General features: G+C 50.0%; 8 protein-coding genes across 8 annotated transcripts; 5 read left to right on the top strand and 3 right to left on the bottom strand.

The window, feature by feature from the left end:
- Nucleotides 1-466: 466 nt before the first annotated feature.
- On the top strand, nt 467-1,759 carry Pdw03_2518 (Plasma membrane phosphate transporter Pho87, putative; the record flags this gene model as incomplete). The annotated part of the gene is made up of 3 exons (XM_066100217.1): nt 467-799; nt 883-1,269; nt 1,340-1,759. The coding sequence occupies 3 exons, from the start codon at nt 467-469 to the stop codon at nt 1,757-1,759; spliced, it is 1,140 nt and encodes a 379-aa protein (XP_065955617.1).
- A 503-nt stretch (nt 1,760-2,262) lies between these two features.
- Nucleotides 2,263-5,646, top strand: Pdw03_2517 (Plasma membrane phosphate transporter Pho87, putative; the record flags this gene model as incomplete). Its single annotated transcript, XM_066100216.1, has 5 exons — nt 2,263-2,279; nt 2,482-2,901; nt 3,058-4,258; nt 4,314-5,436; nt 5,501-5,646. 5 exons carry the CDS (start codon nt 2,263-2,265, stop codon nt 5,644-5,646), a joined length of 2,907 nt encoding a protein of 968 aa, XP_065955616.1.
- Nucleotides 5,647-6,476: 830 nt separating this feature from the next.
- Nucleotides 6,477-7,299, bottom strand: Pdw03_2516 (Putative Remark: Protein is rich in proline; the record flags this gene model as incomplete). The annotated part of the gene is made up of 2 exons (XM_014681773.2): nt 6,477-6,483; nt 6,623-7,299. The coding sequence occupies 2 exons, from the start codon at nt 7,297-7,299 to the stop codon at nt 6,477-6,479; spliced, it is 684 nt and encodes a 227-aa protein (XP_014537259.2).
- Nucleotides 7,300-7,745: 446 nt separating this feature from the next.
- On the bottom strand, nt 7,746-7,999 carry Pdw03_2515 (uncharacterized protein; the record flags this gene model as incomplete). Its single annotated transcript, XM_066100215.1, has 2 exons — nt 7,746-7,860; nt 7,911-7,999. The coding sequence occupies 2 exons, from the start codon at nt 7,997-7,999 to the stop codon at nt 7,746-7,748; spliced, it is 204 nt and encodes a 67-aa protein (XP_065955615.1).
- An 85-nt stretch (nt 8,000-8,084) lies between these two features.
- On the top strand, nt 8,085-8,850 carry Pdw03_2514 (40S ribosomal protein S8; the record flags this gene model as incomplete). Its single annotated transcript, XM_066100214.1, has 3 exons — nt 8,085-8,213; nt 8,307-8,770; nt 8,844-8,850. 3 exons carry the CDS (start codon nt 8,085-8,087, stop codon nt 8,848-8,850), a joined length of 600 nt encoding a protein of 199 aa, XP_065955614.1.
- Nucleotides 8,851-9,406: 556 nt separating this feature from the next.
- Pdw03_2513 (40S ribosomal eS8 domain-containing protein) lies at nt 9,407-11,485 on the top strand (the record flags this gene model as incomplete). The annotated part of the gene is made up of 4 exons (XM_014681772.2): nt 9,407-10,041; nt 10,440-10,455; nt 10,757-10,851; nt 10,957-11,485. The coding sequence occupies 4 exons, from the start codon at nt 9,407-9,409 to the stop codon at nt 11,483-11,485; spliced, it is 1,275 nt and encodes a 424-aa protein (XP_014537258.2).
- Nucleotides 11,486-11,899: 414 nt separating this feature from the next.
- On the top strand, nt 11,900-12,937 carry Pdw03_2512 (Ser/Thr protein phosphatase family protein; the record flags this gene model as incomplete). The annotated part of the gene is made up of 1 exon (XM_014681771.1): nt 11,900-12,937. The coding sequence occupies one exon, from the start codon at nt 11,900-11,902 to the stop codon at nt 12,935-12,937; it is 1,038 nt and encodes a 345-aa protein (XP_014537257.1).
- Nucleotides 12,938-13,798: 861 nt separating this feature from the next.
- Nucleotides 13,799-17,600, bottom strand: Pdw03_2511 (Endo-1,3-beta-glucanase Engl1; the record flags this gene model as incomplete). Its single annotated transcript, XM_066100213.1, has 12 exons — nt 13,799-13,818; nt 13,873-14,132; nt 14,191-14,252; nt 14,310-16,034; nt 16,094-16,239; nt 16,295-16,541; nt 16,603-16,670; nt 16,723-16,751; nt 16,976-17,005; nt 17,057-17,106; nt 17,277-17,459; nt 17,565-17,600. The coding sequence occupies 12 exons, from the start codon at nt 17,598-17,600 to the stop codon at nt 13,799-13,801; spliced, it is 2,856 nt and encodes a 951-aa protein (XP_065955613.1).
- Nucleotides 17,601-17,631: the final 31 nt, after the last annotated feature.

The raw sequence follows: 17,631 nt of genomic DNA, 5'->3' as shown, positions 1-17,631 counted from the left end.
GGTAGTCAACTTTGCATACATGTGGATATCTATATAACTCTTTGTGAACCGTAGCCGAAAAAAAAAAAATAAAAAAAAGAGCGGTTAAATGGGCTTTGAAAGTGATTCAATTGACACAGTAATGTTTCGGCATCCTACAACATACAGCTTGCGGAAATATATCTACGCGAAAAAGCAACTTGAAAATCACCATTAAAAGGTGATATCACCACATATCGACCTGGGCAGATGAATGGACGCCGTTTGTATCCCTTTGATCTTGATCTAGACCTACTACCCACCTGCATCCATGGCTTCTCAATATTGTTTCCATCAAATGTACATTTCATGACTTCACATCGAAATCCTTGGCGCTGACTAAGCCCAGCCGGAAATTTGCTCGAGGCCGCAAACTTCCCCAAAAAGGCCTACTAATCTCGACTTCCCGTCAATAGTTGCACAGGGGCCAATTTTCACAACCGCAGATATGGCGCCTCGACTCAACCTTTTCACAGCCAACAAGGCCGTATCGGCCCTGCGCCAATCCACCACTCCCGCACTGTCCTCTCCCCGAAGCATCGCCAGCCCCGTTCGATTCCGTGCCGTCCAGTCACTACCGATTCAACGCCGATGGAGCTCTTCGCGCGAGGGCTCGAAGAAGGTCGAGCCCCAGCCCGACCAGCAGACTTTCCCGACTGCCGATCAGCTGCCTGATGTCACCGAGGAGGCCAACGAGATATCCCGAATTATGGATAAGGAAAAGCGCTGTGATGGTATTCCTTCTACCCCGGAGTTAGACCAAGGGACGCCTGTTGAGGAGGTGAGAGAGAATGCATAATCAGAGGGTTTGGTGGAAAGCCCCAAATCGCTGAAAATGGTCGTTAATTGTGTTTTGTGAAATAGATCCTCAGCCGCGATGCGGATGCGATGAAGCATATGCCGAAGGTTATGCGGGATGCACTCAAGAAGTCCAGTGGCTCGCGCTCGTTTTCGACTTCCGCTCGGAGCCTGATGAACGATCTGCAGGGCGTTGAGCCTAACAAGGAGGCTAACCTTATTCCTAATGTGCCTGGGCTCGAGGGCGCTAGTGATGAGGCTGCTGCTGCCCTTGCCAGTATGATTGAGCAGGTGCAGGGTCAGGCTCTTGAGGAGAACCCTGGGCTTAAATTCGATCCGCCTGCCGTCCCCGAGGACCTGAAGACGTTGAACTTCCGCAAGCGCTACGACACCATGCAGGATCAGTTCACGAAGATGATGATGGAGAGCGGGAAACTGGCTAAGGCGCAGAAGGTGAGGTTCTCTTTTTCCCGTTCATGTTCGGGTGTGGGTCTGTTGAGGAAGTTGACTAACCTATTATTAGAACATGGCTCTCATTCTAGATCACCTTCGCACCGCCTCTCCTCCCCAGATTAACCCTCGTCGCCGTCTCCTCGGAGCTCCTCCAGCATCTCAGCTTCCCCTCGACCCCGTCCTCTACCTCACTCTCGTCGTCGACTCCGTGGCTCCTCTCTTCCGAATTCGTCAGCAGAAGGGTATCGCCGGCGGTGGTACTGCCGTGCAGATCCCTCACCCACTGACTCTGCGTCAGCGTCGCCGTACCGCAATCAAGTGGATTCTTGATGCGTCGGAAAAGCGACGTGATGCGCTGTTTTCGAATCGTGTTGCGGCTGAGGTGGTGGCCGTTGCCGAGGGTCGTAGCGGTGTGTGGGAGAAGAGGGACCAGCAGCACAAGATTGGTATCTCTGGTCGTGCGAACTTGAACACTAATGTTCGTCGCTAAATTGGCCTTGTTGGCTTGTATTTCTTCTATCTGGGGTTTGGGGTTTGTCTTGTATCTCTGAGCACTTCTGCATCTGTATATTTACATCGTCTGGTCAAAAAAAAAAAGACTGTCATTCTTCACAGGCTAATTATATTCTCCGAGACAAGTACTCCAAAATGTTAATCCTTGGAATTTGGTACATGAAGCGGAGTTTTTATCGTGGCTTATGATCTATCAATAATCATTGTCTTATATAGGCATGGCGGCTTACTCCCCTGGTGTTACATCTTCTGCTATTGGAGGCCACCTGCCCTAAATTAAACTTCATTGCACTGCATATCAATCGTTTCTATGTATCGACCCCGTCTTGCACTCTGTGACAGCTCTCCCAGTGCTTGGGATAGAACAATGTCTGGTAAGCCCTCCGCCAAGCAGCATGCTTACCTAATACTCAGCTTAGCTCGAGCGCAACTGTTCTTGGAGTCGGAGGGAGAAAAACACCAATACGTTCGCTATTTTACATGTCCACAGTCTCGGAGTAGATTCCAACCAGATGAGCGATCCTTGGCCTATCAGTGGAGCGCCCCGTTATATCATTGCCGACTTGACCATTGCCCAGTGCAACCCCAAGCTCCAGCTGACCCGGACTTTTTGACCCTCCTCGCGCCCCCACCCTCGATAGAGCCCGCTTCTACGTTCCCCTCCGTCTTGCACTTCCTTCTATTTCTTGGGTGATCTAGGCCGATTACTATCCGGCCTCCTCCCTCGACGGTGGCTCCTACCTCGCACTCCGATTCCATAGAACTTGTCGAGTACAACCCTGCCTCCCACCCAGCTCCCACAAACGCACCGGGCCCCGCTCGCTCGGACCAATATCAAACTAGCCCTGGGCGCTTAGACTCTCCTGCAAACTCGCAGCCGCTTGCGGAACTTCATACAGGTGCTGGAGAATCGCAAGAGAAGACCTTAGAGTCTGTCCAGCCGCAGGGCTCTCGTCTTCGGTTCTGGGTTGAGGCTCTCCGACGTCGCGCTCACAACGCATCGCAAGGGAACGGCGGTCCTGACTCTAAAGCCAAGATGAAGTTCTCGCATAGTATTCAGTTTAATGCTGTGCCCGATTGGAGCTCGAACTACATCGCGTACAGCAATTTGAAGAAATTGTAAGTTGTTCGCTTAGGTCTTAGGTTGTGTGCTCTGTGGATGTGATTGTGTGTACATGCAGATTCGGAGATCTGGATTGGTGTCACATTGCACAGGATCGATACACCGGCTCGGATAATTGTTTGAATGGGTGCTAACGTTGCATTCGTGACCAGGATCTACACCCTTGAGAAACAGGTCAATCGCATTGAGGGCCCGTCCACCACAGATGTAGAGTCTGCTCCGCTTCTGGGTGCTCAGCCGAGTAACCCAGATGCAATCTTTAAACGGGCTCTTGGTGTTGAAATGGATAAGATCTGTTCCTTTTATCAGAAGAAGGAGGCGGAGATTTTTGAACTCGCGGGTGAGCTCACAAAAGACGCCGATGTATATCTTTCCGAGACGGACGGTGTGAATATGGACCCCGTCAGTGAGACAATCATCAAGGCAAGCTCCCGTCGCAACGGCAATACCTCGATCCCGCGCCGGCGGTCCAGTGCTGCGAGCAATGACTCGCTGGCGGACGATGAAGGAGACGGTGGTGATAGCGACGATGACCGGTCCCGGACGACCTTCCCAAAACGCCGGAGATTGCTGCAGTCGATCGATGGCGAGTCTGGCATGGACGAGCCATACGGTGATCTGGTAGACTCCTCCTATTTTGGACAGTCGACTACCCGAGATCCGCACGAGTCGCACTTCAATGACGAGGACTTCCTCGCTCTTTACAATACTGGTATATCGTTGAAAAAGCGCTTGATCGAATGCTATGTCTCACTCTGCGAACTTCGCTCCTTTATCGAGCTGAACAAGACCGGCTTTGCCAAGGCCCTGAAGAAGTATGACAAGACCTTGGACCGCAGCCTGCGTCGAGATTATCTAGCTTCTGTTGTCTATCCCGCGCCCCCCTTCACTGACGGCACTATGGCTGGAATCGATCGCCATATTGAGAACGTGGAGGGTGCGTATGCGGGCATCGTCACGAAAAACAACAGGCAGTTCGCTAGACGCGAGCTACGTCTGCACCTGCGTGAGCATGTCGTCTGGGAGCGGAACACCGTCTGGCGTGAGATGATCGAAATTGAACGCCGTGCACAGGCTGCTAATGTTGGTATTCGCCGGACCCTCTTGGGCGGCGATGAGGACCCGGCCACTGCGCGACGCCAGGGTGACAAGAACGAGATCCGCACTCAGGAGATGTCAACGCCGCTTGGTCGGTTCCAGTTCCCGTCATGGCTCTGCAGCTTGAGCTTTGGTACGCTCGTATTTAGTATCGCTCTCTTCGGCGCAATGCTTTCCATGAACATAATGGACACTCCCGAGCAACAGAATTGCTTGGCTATGTTGGTCCTCGTTAGTATCTTGTGGGCCACTGAGGTATGAGATCCTGTTTGTTAATTTGCTCAGGTTGGAAGCTAACATTGAGTGACAGGCTATCCCGCTGTTCGTCACTTCGCTTCTTATCCCATTCCTGGTCGTGACTCTAGGCATCATGCGGTCAGACGAGGAGCCTCCTATGCGGTTGGGACCCAAGGAATCAGTCGGCAAGGTGTTCTCAGCGATGTGGACTCCTGTGATTATGTTGCTCCTAGGTGGCTTCTCAATAGCAGCGGCGCTGTCCAAATACGATGTCGCACGGCGCATGGCCACATTCGTGCTAAGCAAAGCTGGATCAAAGCCATCTGTGATGCTATTGACCAACATGTTTGTGAGCATGTTCCTTAGCATGTGGATCAGCAATGTTGCATCTCCCGTGCTCTGCTATTCGATCATCCAGCCTTTGCTGCGCAACATGCCTCCCGAGTCAGACTTTGCCAAGGCACTCGTGTTAGGGATCGCCCTAGCTGCCAATGTCGGTGGTGCAGCGTCTCCAATTGCATCGCCGCAGAACATCATTGCCCTCCAGAACATGCAACCGAACATCAGCTGGGGCACATGGTTTTTCATCGCACTGCCCGTCTGCATCATCTCCATACTCCTCATCTGGGTTCTGCTGCTGGTAACATTCCGCCCGGGCCGTAACGCAACCGTGATGCCCATCCGCCCCGTCAAGGATCGCTGGACCGGCATGCAGTACTTTGTCAGCATCGTCACCCTCCTAACAATTGTCCTCTGGTGCTTCAGCCACCAGCTAGAACACATTTTCGGCGACATGGGTGTCATCGCCATCATCCCTCTAGTCCTCTTCTTCGGTACCGGAATCCTCAATAAAGAAGACTTCAACAATTTCCTCTGGACAATCATCATCCTCGCCGCCGGTGGTTTGTGTCTCGGCAAGGCGGTCACTTCATCCGGCTTGCTGCACACAATCGCCATGGGAATCACCGCCCGCGTCGAGAACCTCAGTTTATACGGCGTCCTCTTGGTCTTCTGTTCTCTCATCCTTGTCATGGCAACCTTTATCTCACACACCGTCGCCGCCCTTATCATCCTCCCGCTTGTCCGCCAGATCGGCGTTAGCATGGAAAACCCTCATCCGAACTTGTTGGTCATGGCCAGTGCATTGATGTGCTCTGTTGCCATGGCTTTGCCAACCAGTGGATTCCCTAATATGAGTATGTTCTTCTTTTCCTTCCGGCAAGTTGCATTGAGTTCTCTGCTAACTTGTTTCTCTCTTAGCTGCTATCATGACCGAAGTACCCCAGACAGGCCAGCGATATCTCCAAGTCCGCCATTTCCTCACTCGCGGCATCCCGGCCAGTCTCATGTCGTTTGCGGTAATTGTGACTATTGGATATGGACTGATGTACATTGCGGGACTGTAGGAAATGGCATTATGGGGTGGTTTTGTGACGCTTTGAAAGAGTTTCCTATTTGCATTTTTTTGGTGTCAGATTTGGTTCATAAAAGACATCAACAAAGAGAAGTGAATCTGTATGGTTTGGTTATATTAACAACCCTTTTCTCCATCTGTCAGTTTCTCGATACTTATTGTACCTATTTCTTCATCTCTTCGCACGTCTGGTTTTCTGTTGAGGTTGGATTCTTTGCATAAATGTTTATAGATGACTAGATGGGTTGTTCAGAGCGTCTTAATGCACACATGTTTCTAGTGGCTTCAACCGAGTATGAGAACAGTTACACCTGTCCGACTTCCTTTCAACAAAATTATGGACGCCTGAATGATGTCTAAGATTGTTCTGTGTAAGGTCTGGCAGTTTAACTCCCTGCCTTGATCTTTACCAGGTACTTTCTTTCTACATATAGCACTGAAGAGAAATTACAACACAAGAGCCAATTTTATTTTTCCTACTCTCCAGACTCAGATACTTTATAAGGCTGAAAGGCTCAAGGGACTATACACCGCAAAGACACCAGGACAGTTGAGACCGGATCTAGAGAGATGACCAAGCTGCAGCCTTGAACGATCAGACAAAAAGAGAATTCCAGGAATCCAAGTTGAAAAGATAGGAAAAAATCAACCCGTGCATCGTGCATCACCGTAGCATAACCAATAAACAAGTCGTTGAAGGTCTCCGTAGACACACCCGACTACACCAGTACAGGGCCCGGGGGTTTTCATCGAGATGAGATCGGGTAAGCAGATATAGAAGTGAGGTATATACTCTGTTCTATTTGCTGAATAGCAGCAAGATTAATTACTAGATCGTCAGTCAGTGAAATGCACCAACGGAAGTATCGAGCCAAGTTAGAGCCACATCGGAGGGTTCGGATTTAGATGTGACGGGACATAAAGACCGCGAGAAAAAAAAGAGGAAAAGAGAAAACGGGAGTACTAACAGCAAACCAATTGTCAAATCACCATGAATCTTCGCTTTAAGCTGAACCTCAATATCCAGGTTCAAGTCCAGTCGCAAACGAAGCTGCTCATCACGTCCACCATCATCTTCCTTCTTGTTCTCTCCACCACCCAGAATCCCACCCACAGATTTGCCCGCACTACCAGTCACCCCGTTCAGGGCATTACCGGCTGTGTTCTGCACGAGCTGGCCGGCCTGGTCCACGCCGCCAACGCCCGGAAGCCCGCCGAGCGGACTGCCGTTTTGTTGTTGCTGTGACTGGCGCTGGCGACGGACGCGACGCTGGGGTCTGGGTTCTGGTTCCATTTCGCTGCGGGCGATGGACTCGGTGTCTGATTCTTGGGGGCGGGGACGAGGTCGGCGGCGACGACGTTCGGGCTTGAGTTGGGGTTCTGGTTCTGGTTCGGCCTCGGGTTCGTCTTGTTGTTCGGGCTCAGGCTCTAAGTCTGGTTCTTGTTGTTTGACGGGTTCCTCAGGCTTGGAATCGTCTTCTTGGGGTTGCCTGTCCTGGTCCTGGTCTTGTTCCGAGGATGGAGGGGCTTGTTCTTGTTTGGCGGGAGACTTCTTGCCTAGCTTGGGAGGGGCACGTTTGGGTTTGTTGGGGGTTGTATTTGTTGAGTCGGGATTGGGAGTGGAAGGTTGTTCTTGATCGGACATGTTGGAAAAAAAAAGAAGAAGATAGTCCAGGAGGGGGAATGAGGGGAATATGAATTGACTCGAGTAGGAGATAAAGAAGGACTAAGCGTGAGAAATAAGACAAATGAAGTACTATGCAATCGTACGTATAGTGTTATGATGTAGATTTTCCAACCGTTTATATCGTTAGAAGAGCCACTAGACTTGGATAAAACCGGACCTCGTAGTCAGAATTCAGCCGCCTCCGACGTCAGATGGGAATGATGCTGTGGTTCTGGGGTCCATCGGTGCCAGATGTCGGACTTGGATTCAAGCTCAGCAGATACTGCACAACTGACGGGCTGGGGGATCCTATAGCGGGAAAAGGTATGACGTTCCGGACAAGGATCAAGACGTGGAGCGCATCTGGAGTAACCTTGTATAACAGTTCCATCGGAAAATAGTCGTGGCCAATTTTCACGCGCCAATCAGATTGGATATCGGTGAATTTGGTGCATTGGCATTCTCCACATGAATAGATTAAGCAGACGTAAGACGTGGGAAATGATATGACGCAACTCGAAAGTCTTCACAGCAACTTCCCTGTCAAAACGAGTCAGCCAATGAAGTTGGGAGACCACAGGCAATCTTACTTGTGCCTGGGTTTGTTCCTTCGGCTCAGGCCACGAGCCTGCCTTTGTTTCCACGGATTGTGACAGGAGGTGGATTTCCAATTGGCCATTTAGGAGATTCCAACTATTTCTTGTTGACTTTTCATTACAGACACGGCCGTCGTGACAGGTCAAGCCAGAGAGTGTCCTTTGACAATGACGGTTGTGCAGATTGGAGAGAAGTTGGAGAGAAAGCCTCCAACGTCATATCCCGCGCTTGATATGATGTGCCGTTTGCCGTTCCACATCGAATCATCTCATATTATATCGTCCCTTTTCTTTCTTGTTAGTGGATGTTTAGGATATCCGTCTACTTTGTCCCTTTTTCTTTTGAAATTATCTTCTTCCTACCTCTAAATTTTTAACTCCATAATCTAGTCCATCATCTTCAGTATGGCGACCGTTGAAAAGACCAAACAGCAGCCCAAGAAGCTCCCTGTGCAAGAGGATCTGTCTGACGGCGAAGACTATGATAGCGCCGACGACTACACCGACGAGGAATATGAAGATGAGGCACCCCAAGCCAAGACTCAGAAGAACAAACAACTACAGAAGAAATCACTACAGAAACAGAAGCAACCCGTTCAAGAATACGACTCCGATGAATACACGGACGAAGATGACTATGGCTCCGACGAGTACGAATACTCCGACGATGAAGCCCTGCAGCCATACTCGAATGAGAACTCGGATTTCAAGCCCTCTGGCGGTATGGATGTCCTGCACAAGGAGGAGAAATCAATGCTGGACGAGGAAGGCATGAAGTTGAGATTGGAACTGAATCTGGAAATCGAGGTCGAGCTCAAGGCACGCATCCACGGTGACCTCACCCTAGCTCTCATGTAAGTAATGACTGAGGCATGCAATCCCGCCCCCAAGACCATTTGGAGAATGTCTGCTCAAAGACCGAATTAGGAGTTGATCGCGTTTTGAAAACAACAGGGCTTGATCACCCATTCTGGTTCCATTGGCAATCTTATCACGAAGATCTAACGTCCTTACGAGTGATTCGTTTTCAATTCTTGAATTGCTTCGATGCTGTTTTCCATAGAGCCATGTTGTTTGTTTAATATTCCATTCACCTCTTCGGGATCTTTTCTTTTTTTTCCTGCAATCGTTTTCCTGGTCGGCGTGCAGGGCCAATGGGACGCCATACACCGGAGGGTATGTGCGATGAAAAATTCTTGGGCAATCATGGGTGAGTTGAATACAATCTTTGTGAAGTGCAACAGTGCAGTGGTGAGTTCGTGTAGTGGCGTTAGTGAGGTGTGGTGTGATGAGCGTAAAGTGTCAGGCATGGCGGAAACTGTGAAGCCGAGGCCCCGGTCTTGGCACTTTTTTTCTACTAACCCTTTGTGTTACCAACTCCCCTCTTTCATCGTACCGGGGTGTTGTTCAGTACTCGGTTCAAATCCCAATTGTTTCACTGGTCTTCGCACAATTCCAGCCTGTACACCTCCCATGATAAATCTGCCACCATGTCGTCCAAAGACTTCATCATCAAGCACATGAATGCCGACCACCAAGAGTCTCTCATACTGTTTCTACAAGCCTACTGCGGGATCACATCCACCCAAGCCAAAAACGCCCACCTGGAAGAAATCAGTACCTCAAACCTGATCATCACCGCACACGGTACCCGCTACAGCGTCCCCATCGAACCCGTGATGAAGGATTACTCGGAGGCCCGCGGCCGAATGGTCGCCATGCACAAGGAGAGCCTGAAGCGTCTGGGTCGAAGCGACATTACACTCACCGAGTACCGTGCTCCGTACGGCATCCAGGCCGTGATCTTTGTGTTGTGTTTGTTGTTCTACGTCACCTGCTTCCTGCGCAGCAACCTGCAGCCTGGCTCGGATCTCTACGAGTACTTGGGGCTCCAGCAGGTGCCCTGGTTTCCGCGTCTCGTCTGCATTCTCCAGCCGTATGTCGTGGGTGTTCATATCATTGAGACCGTTGCGCTGGCTGTGACTCAGTTAAAGCCCCTGAATGTGCCTGTTCGGTCGGGTTTGTGGTGGAAGTGGGTTGCGTCGTGTTTTGTGGAGGGATACGGTTCGTTCTCGCGCATTAAGCAATTTGTGAAGGAGCAAAAGGCGAAGAACGGCAAGAGCCAGTAGATGGTGACAGGTGCAATTAGTGGCAGAAAAAGTCAATCATTTGTATCTGTATAGATTTCAGGGTTGCAAGGGCAGTTGGAAAATGACACAATTGAAGGCTCAATGCTGTACAACGTTCAGATGTAAATGGCTTGAATGTTCCGATGGAGTACGATGGCCTCTTCCAGATCAGAGGGTTGCAACACGTGACTAGACACTGACTCAGCCACCACAGCATCACCTGACTGATCCAGTGACCGATCCAGTGACTGGGGCCATTAATCCCAATTGGGCCTAGTGTCAGTTAGGGCACTACACAAGCGAGCGACACAGTGCGCCCTGCGAAATTCAGCGACTCCACGACCTCAAACTCCCACGACAACCCTACGACAACTAATCTGTGTTTCTGGTGAAGGGCTGCACATTTAGAGGTGAGTTATCGGGCTATCTCAACTCCTGCAAGGTCTCTTTCGAAAATTTCTGTTTCGCTCGCTGCGCCCATCAATTTCGATCATCGGCATTCAATTCCTCTACATCAACTTTCGATACTGTCTCGCTTCCAACGATCATTCAACCACTACACAACCACTGTCGCCCAATTGTTCGATATTCGTGGATTGATTTTGTACGGCGCTCGCGACGAAACAGAAGGATTGAAAGGACCAAAAAAAGAAAACCTGTTGAAGGTCCATCATCAACAACATCTATCTAACTTTGTGCCCGTCGACTTAGACCCCTCCATCAATCGCAAACATGGGTATTTCTCGGGATTCTCGCCACAAGCGCAGCGCTACCGGTGCCAAGCGCGCTCACTACCGCAAGAAGAGGTACGATTCTATCAACCCAGAATGAGATCGAGTGTTTTTTAAAGGAGAGAAAGAGAGAGGGTTCGATATACCAGTTGCAGATTCTTACATGACTTTGTCCTACAGAGCGTTCGAGAAGGGTCGTCAGCCCGCCAACACCCGTATTGGCACCAAGCGCATCCACCTTGTCCGCACCCGTGGTGGCAACCAGAAGTTCCGTGGTCTCCGTCTCGACTCCGGTAACTTCTCGTGGGGCTCTGAGGGTATCTCCCGCAAGACCCGTGTCATTGGAGTGTCCTTCCACCCCTCCAACAACGAGCTGGTCCGCACAAACACCCTGACCAAGTCGGCCGTTGTCCAGATTGACGCCGCTCCCTTCCGTCAGTGGTACGAGGCCCACTACGGCCAGCCCATCGGCCGTAGACGCCAGCAGAAGACCGATGCTACCGAGGAGAAGAAGTCCGCCTCCGTCGCCAAGAAGCAGGCTGCCCGCTTCGCTGACTCCGGCAAGACTGAGTCTGCCATCGAGCGCCAGTTCGAGTCCGGTCGTCTGTTCGCCGTTGTTGCCTCGCGCCCCGGCCAGTCCGGCCGCTGTGACGGTTACATTCTGGAGGGTGAGGAGCTTGCTTTCTACCAGAAGGCTATCCGCAAGTAAACGAAAAAATAAAATATTCGGTTGTTGCAACGGGTGGATCGGAGTTTCAGCTATGTCATGATCGGAGCATCCACGGGATGCAATTTGTCTGTAGAGCTCTGAGCCGTCAAATCCATGGGAAATGTTCCTAGTTTCATCTCTTCGCTGGTACTTGCCTTGTGTAGTGAGATTCGTAGTGATGGTACAAGTATGATAACAATGATCTCCTAAAGTTCGATCTTATCTACAAAATAAACACGATTTGTATAAACCATGTGGCAAGACTAAGTGAAAACTTTCATTTTGTTCTTTTCTCAAATGCGTTGAGCCTCGGAAAATACAAGGGAAGAGCGATCTCCGAGGGTCCTTCCCGGGCCCAAGCTTGATGCTTATCCATCTCTCCCCCACAGCCCAACCTTCCCTCATACACCAAACATGACAACCATCAAAACCCGCATCTGCATGATATCAGACACCCATACAAGCACACCACACCCATCCCAAAGAATCGACTATGCCTATCGTTACCCCCTCCCTAAAGCAGATATCCTCCTCCACGCCGGCGACCTCACAAAAGTAGGGTACCGCGTCGAGCACGAAGCAATGATCGCCATGCTCACCGATGCCGACGCAGAGCTCAAACTCGTAATAGCAGGGAACCACGACATAACCCTAGACGAAGAGTACTTCACAACCTTCGGCTATACTCGTCACAAACGCGCAGAGAAACTAGGCAAAGAATCTATCTTACTATCGGACGACAACCTCCAGACCACCCTGCGCACCTCCTCTGCCAAAAGTCCAAACCCAGACTCCCTGAAAGCCTACGCCCGCTCTATTAAATCCCTCTGGACGAGCGAATCTGCCCGAAAAGCAGGAATAATCTACCTAGAAGAAGGAATTCACTCCTTTACCCTCTCAACAGGTGCTAAATTCACGCTCTACGCTTCGCCCTACCAACCGGAATTCTACAATTGGGCATTCGGGTATCCCCGCGATGAAGACCGCTACAACCCCGCCCCTGCTACACTTCCACGGCCTCAAAACCCAATCCCGGATTACCCGGCTATTGACATCCTGCTAACACATGGCCCGCCCGCCGGAGTAATGGACCAGGTCCCGCCTGATTTGAATGTTGGATGTGAGCATCTTCTGCGTGCCGCGCGCCGCGCAAAGCCACGACTGCACCTCTTTGGTCATATTCATGAAGGGTGGGGTGCGCAGCGTGGGGTGTGGGATGATGAGGCAGGTGGAGGTGGTGTCAGGCTTGAAAATGTACCCACTGATGCGGAGGATATGCTGGAGAATCGGGGCGCGTTCTATGACGTTAGTGCTGGGGCTGACAGGCCGCTGCGTGTTGGGGAGGAGACGCTTTTTGTTAATGGGAGCATTGTGACGGTTAATTATCAGGCGAGGAATGCGCCGTGGGTGGTGGATTTAGAGCTTCCTGTTTCTGGGACAGGGGAGCTTTGACGATTTGATGTTTATTTTGTTGAATAGGAAAGTGAACATACAAAGCAGCGTGTAAAAACTTCGGATATCATTTCCGAATCAATCCTATGTAGAGGAATTATACCCGAACTGAAGTTGAAACTGTCTCGTCTCTTTTTAACCTAGAATCAACGCCGCATTTTTGGCTTCTTTTCTACCCCTATAGCCAAGTAAAAAATCCCCTTACTTACAAGAGAAGTAGAAACAACGGTTCTCTTTTTAATCTAGCAACATCCACTTTGACTAAAAGTAGGCCAATATGTCATTTTATCTTACGATTCGGGAGGATGCAGGTTCCATATAGAAACTAGTAACAAAGGTGTCAGACTTCATCGATGGCGCTAATCTCGATTCCATAGGATTGAAATTTCGATGGCGTACGCATAACGCCAAGGAAGGCTTAGTGTTGAAAGAACCCCAATGCCATGTTCATTATGAGAAACTGGGATTCTATACAAGTTTCGGCCCGTGTGGGCTTTCGGTCAAATACATTTGAACATCACCAAGGCCTGAATCGTGTCCAGAATACATAATCGCCAAAGGAGAGAAGGAAGATGTTTGTGGCCCCGAAAAAAACTACACATTGAGCATTGCTGAAAGCAATCAAGTTAGAATCGAATAAGGTATGTACCTATCTAATAACTGTCATCCCGTTCTATATATACGCGGCAAAGCACAAGAAATAGCTACGAAGAAAACATCCAAACCACCCCAGTAGAATCATCTGAGAAACAGAAAGAATCCAAAAAAAAAAGGATATCACAGGGCCAAAAGAAATAATCAAGGAAAGCAAATTTCAACCCCAACTCCACACCGCGAAGAAACAAAAGATCTTGAATGCCCCTAAGGAGCACCACCAAGACCTAGAATAGTTGTTAGCTTCCAAAAAGACATCACAGTCCACCCAGGAGACTTACCAGCAGCAAACGCCAGGTACCATGTGCGTGTAGCACCGCCATCAATCCAGCTGTAGTTGAAGTTTGGCTGGGCAAAGAATTCCCACGATGCTTTGGGATTGATGAGGGCCAGATTGGCGTATAGCACACCCCTCCATCCACCATCGACCTTGGAGGCCGGTGTTGAGGCGTTCTCAGCAAACATTGCCTGCCATTCCTGGTGCACGAACTCCTTTCGGCGTGTGAAGGGGGTGTGTGGCATCAGGGGTAGCATATGGATACTAGGGGTTTTGTTAGCAATACTTCGGAGTGGAAGAACAGCAGGACGGTGATGTATACCCTTGAATGAATTCGAGGCTGGCACCGAAGTAAGTGGTGTGATCAACCTTGTTTTCGAAAAGCTGTTTTTGGTCTGTCAGGGTCGAGTTTGGGTTGTCGATGAGGATAGCGGTACTTACGATTCCAGTTACTCGGTTTCCAATAAAGTTCGCCGGCTGGTTGACATTATCATCCTCCATCAAGAAGTAATTTTTGAGCGACCGACTTAGGATGCCTAACATGATATTGCCACGAGCTTCCATGCTAGCATCGCCGGTGGTCTGTCCCCACATCTTGATCGCATATGCAAACATGGTATCTTCCGATGTAGATTCTTGATCTTTGCCATCGAAAGACTCGAACAAACCCTTCGCCCACGAGTGACCGTTGTACCAATCGAACGAGCGCGAGAATGGGAAGTGGGGATCGTCTGCAACGGAGTTACCAGCATCACGAACGAGCATGTTGACCCATTCCTTATTCGCGGCCAGCCAGCTGGGATCAAGAGAGCCGATGATGGCGGCTGCTTGGACGAAGTAGCCATAGTGGAAGTGGTGGTCGTTGTACGCGGTGTTTCCGAAATCCTGGTTCAGGTCGCCGTTGTAGCCCGCGGTCGAGACAACGCCCTTCCAGACGGCGTCGTAGGCGAGTGGGTATTGCTGCTTGTTTTGTATGAATAGATCAAAGGATTTCTTGAGCTGTTGGAAGGCATCTGTTGCTAGATCGACATTGTTGCCGAGTTGATAGACAGTGTACACTAGCGTTGCGAACTTACTCAGCGCCTTGCCGCTGTAGTACATACTGTTGAGATCTGTTTGATCTGAAATGTTCTGCTTGAGCTCGTGGGGAGCAACCTGGAGAATGGCATATTGAGCCGCGGCTGAGAGCTCTTGAACGCTACCATTAGTGGTTGACCACGGGGCAAATCCAATGTCGATGGGGAGGTTCTGTTCGATCATAGTCCAGCTTTCTCCGATCACGGCAGTGGAATTGCCCTTCGTTGTGGTGCGAAGCTGAATATTGGTGATACGGCCCTGGGTGGCACGGTCGAAGGATTGGACGTGATGGGGTAGGGCGAACATGATCAGAGGAGTGCCTTCGACATCCTTTCCAGCCTTGGTCCATGAGAGCGTATAGCTGCCCACATCATCTGTGACAGAGCCGGAGATTTCTCCTGCCACCGGGTAGACACCGGATGAGTTATCATAGAATTTCTCGCCAGAATTTCCTGCGGAGTTCTTCGCGACTTGAATAGTTCCATTAAAGCCCTCCGGACCGCGAAGATGGGTCTTTGAGACTAGCTTGAACATCGGATCCTTGCCATCAAACGGAGTGGCATAGACAAGCCAGGTCGTGTCATCCTCAAGGAAAACCTGGTACTTGAAGATGCCGGGCCTAGGTGAACCAGCGTTGACAACCTTGTGGAAGAAAACGCCACTTTCAATCAGGGGCTGCAGATAGTTGTACACAGCCGTTGCGTAACCCATGCCTTGCACAACAGGGAAGGTAATCTGCTGAGTCGAACCTGGGGAGCGCTGGATCACAGCGTGGGCTGAGAAAGCCTTTGGCTGTTCGACGGTCATGATGGAGGACTGGTCAAGCTCGGCTGCAGAGAAGATCAGATGTTGGAGGCCAACTGGATTAATGTAGAACTGCACTGGGCTCCCAGGGATCATGTTGTTCGGAGGTCCATATGCGAGCATGTGAGGCTGGATGTGAGAAACACCCATACCCCAGCTCTTCAGGGAGCCTCCTCCTTTGGACCATGCCAGAGAGTAGGGCTGAGTGAAGGTAGCATTAGTCTGAGAGCCCAAGAAGAGGCCGGCGTAGAACTTATTCGTCGCAATAGGGTCAGTAGTATTGGCCTATGCCGCAAGGTTAGCCTGTTTGATTTGTACGGTGGTCGCATTTGGGATCATCTTACGTGCTTGTTCGGCAGTGGGTGGTCATGTCGAGACTTAATATTAGCAGGGACAGGACCAGTCGCGACCGGCTGGAAGATATCCTGGCCGTGCATGGTTTCAGTGGAATCTAATGTGACTGTGGGCGAAGAAAGTATGTGAACGGGCTCTGCTAAGCATTAGAATATGTTCAATGTGCTACAAGATTTCAGGTTCAATCTTACCGTGTGCCACAGTAGCACTTGTGTTGGCCTGCGGTGAGTCTGTCACAGATACAGCTGTAAGAGCTGGTGCTGAGTTTTCAGGCTGTTTTGCTGATATTGTCGCTTGAGTCGCAGTCGGTGCTGGTCTAGTAGTACTATCATCTGAGCCCAACAAGTCTTCCAAGCCGTCAACGAGTTGGACAATGTCAAACTGTGGAAAAGGCTGCTGCGATGAATGGCCGTCTTGCTCCAAAGCTACTCGATATACCTAGTCCAAATTGTCAACAACACGTTATGTATCCCACATAGCACATTTCTCCAAGACATACTGGGTGGGAGTTGGGAATGAGCAGCCTGTCTTCACTGTCTGAAGGTGGATACTGAGTCTCAAAGGCACCTGTAGGTTCGGTAGATGTGGGCTGTATGGCAATTTCTACCCCAGTTCCTACTTGCGGGAGACAGTAGGCTATTTCTGTGGCTAGAAGCCAAGTCAGCAAGCCTGTAGCCTTCCATTTCAAGCGTGAGTCCATGATTCAAAGTCGGATCTTGTCACCAAGATTGTAGGAAGTCTGCGTGCTCTTCCTCAATTCAATCCAATCGGATGTGAATTACTTGGGGGCAGACAACTTTGGAGGGATCCAACACGCAAGATAAAAGCTGGCAAAGGGACAGACAGACTAATCTGGAGGAAAACAGACTTACAAGTATGTACTCAGAATTCCAGGAGAAGGACTATACCCCCCTCGGAGCTCAAACACTCAGGTCCAGATTGGGACAACACACGGGCTGGTTTGTTGTGAATGGCCCGCAGATAGATTCCACAGAATGCCGATCTTCATCAAAATTAGCATTGTACAATATTTAGCCAAGGGGAATGACGGGAGTTGGGGATCATGTCTGGCTCAACAATGTAGGGCGCAACAGACATCACGCCGAGTCCGCGTGCGTTCCCCACCTCTAAGAATGTGTGCGGGAATCACCGGAACGACCAAAATCTACTCACTAAATTAAATGGGATAGAGTTCCCCAGGGAAATGGTGACAATTGGGAGATGGAGGTGAACATTACCTCGTAAGTTGGGGGATTTCAAATCCAGGCCTTGCCAAGCGATCGCCCAGGCGGAGTAGAATCCATGACAAGATGCAAAATAAATATGAAGGTGTTCAGATCCAAATTGTTTAAAGACCTTGAAAATGACTCAATATGAACCAGATTATACATGGGTGCTGTTCAGTTACTCTAGTGGAATTATGGAACATATATGAATGGTTTCTCCATAGTCAGTGCTAACATTCCAAGGTCGAGGCCCTAGACCATCTACAAACATTGTCCAGGTAAGCTGTAACGAAAGCTACTTA

This window comes from Penicillium digitatum, chromosome 1, assembly GCF_016767815.1.
Source record: "Penicillium digitatum chromosome 1, complete sequence".
NCBI classification, from domain to species: Eukaryota; Fungi; Ascomycota; class Eurotiomycetes; order Eurotiales; family Aspergillaceae; genus Penicillium; species Penicillium digitatum.
The sequence above is the reverse complement of the archived record's forward strand: the minus strand, read 5'-3'. Positions and strand labels throughout refer to the sequence as shown.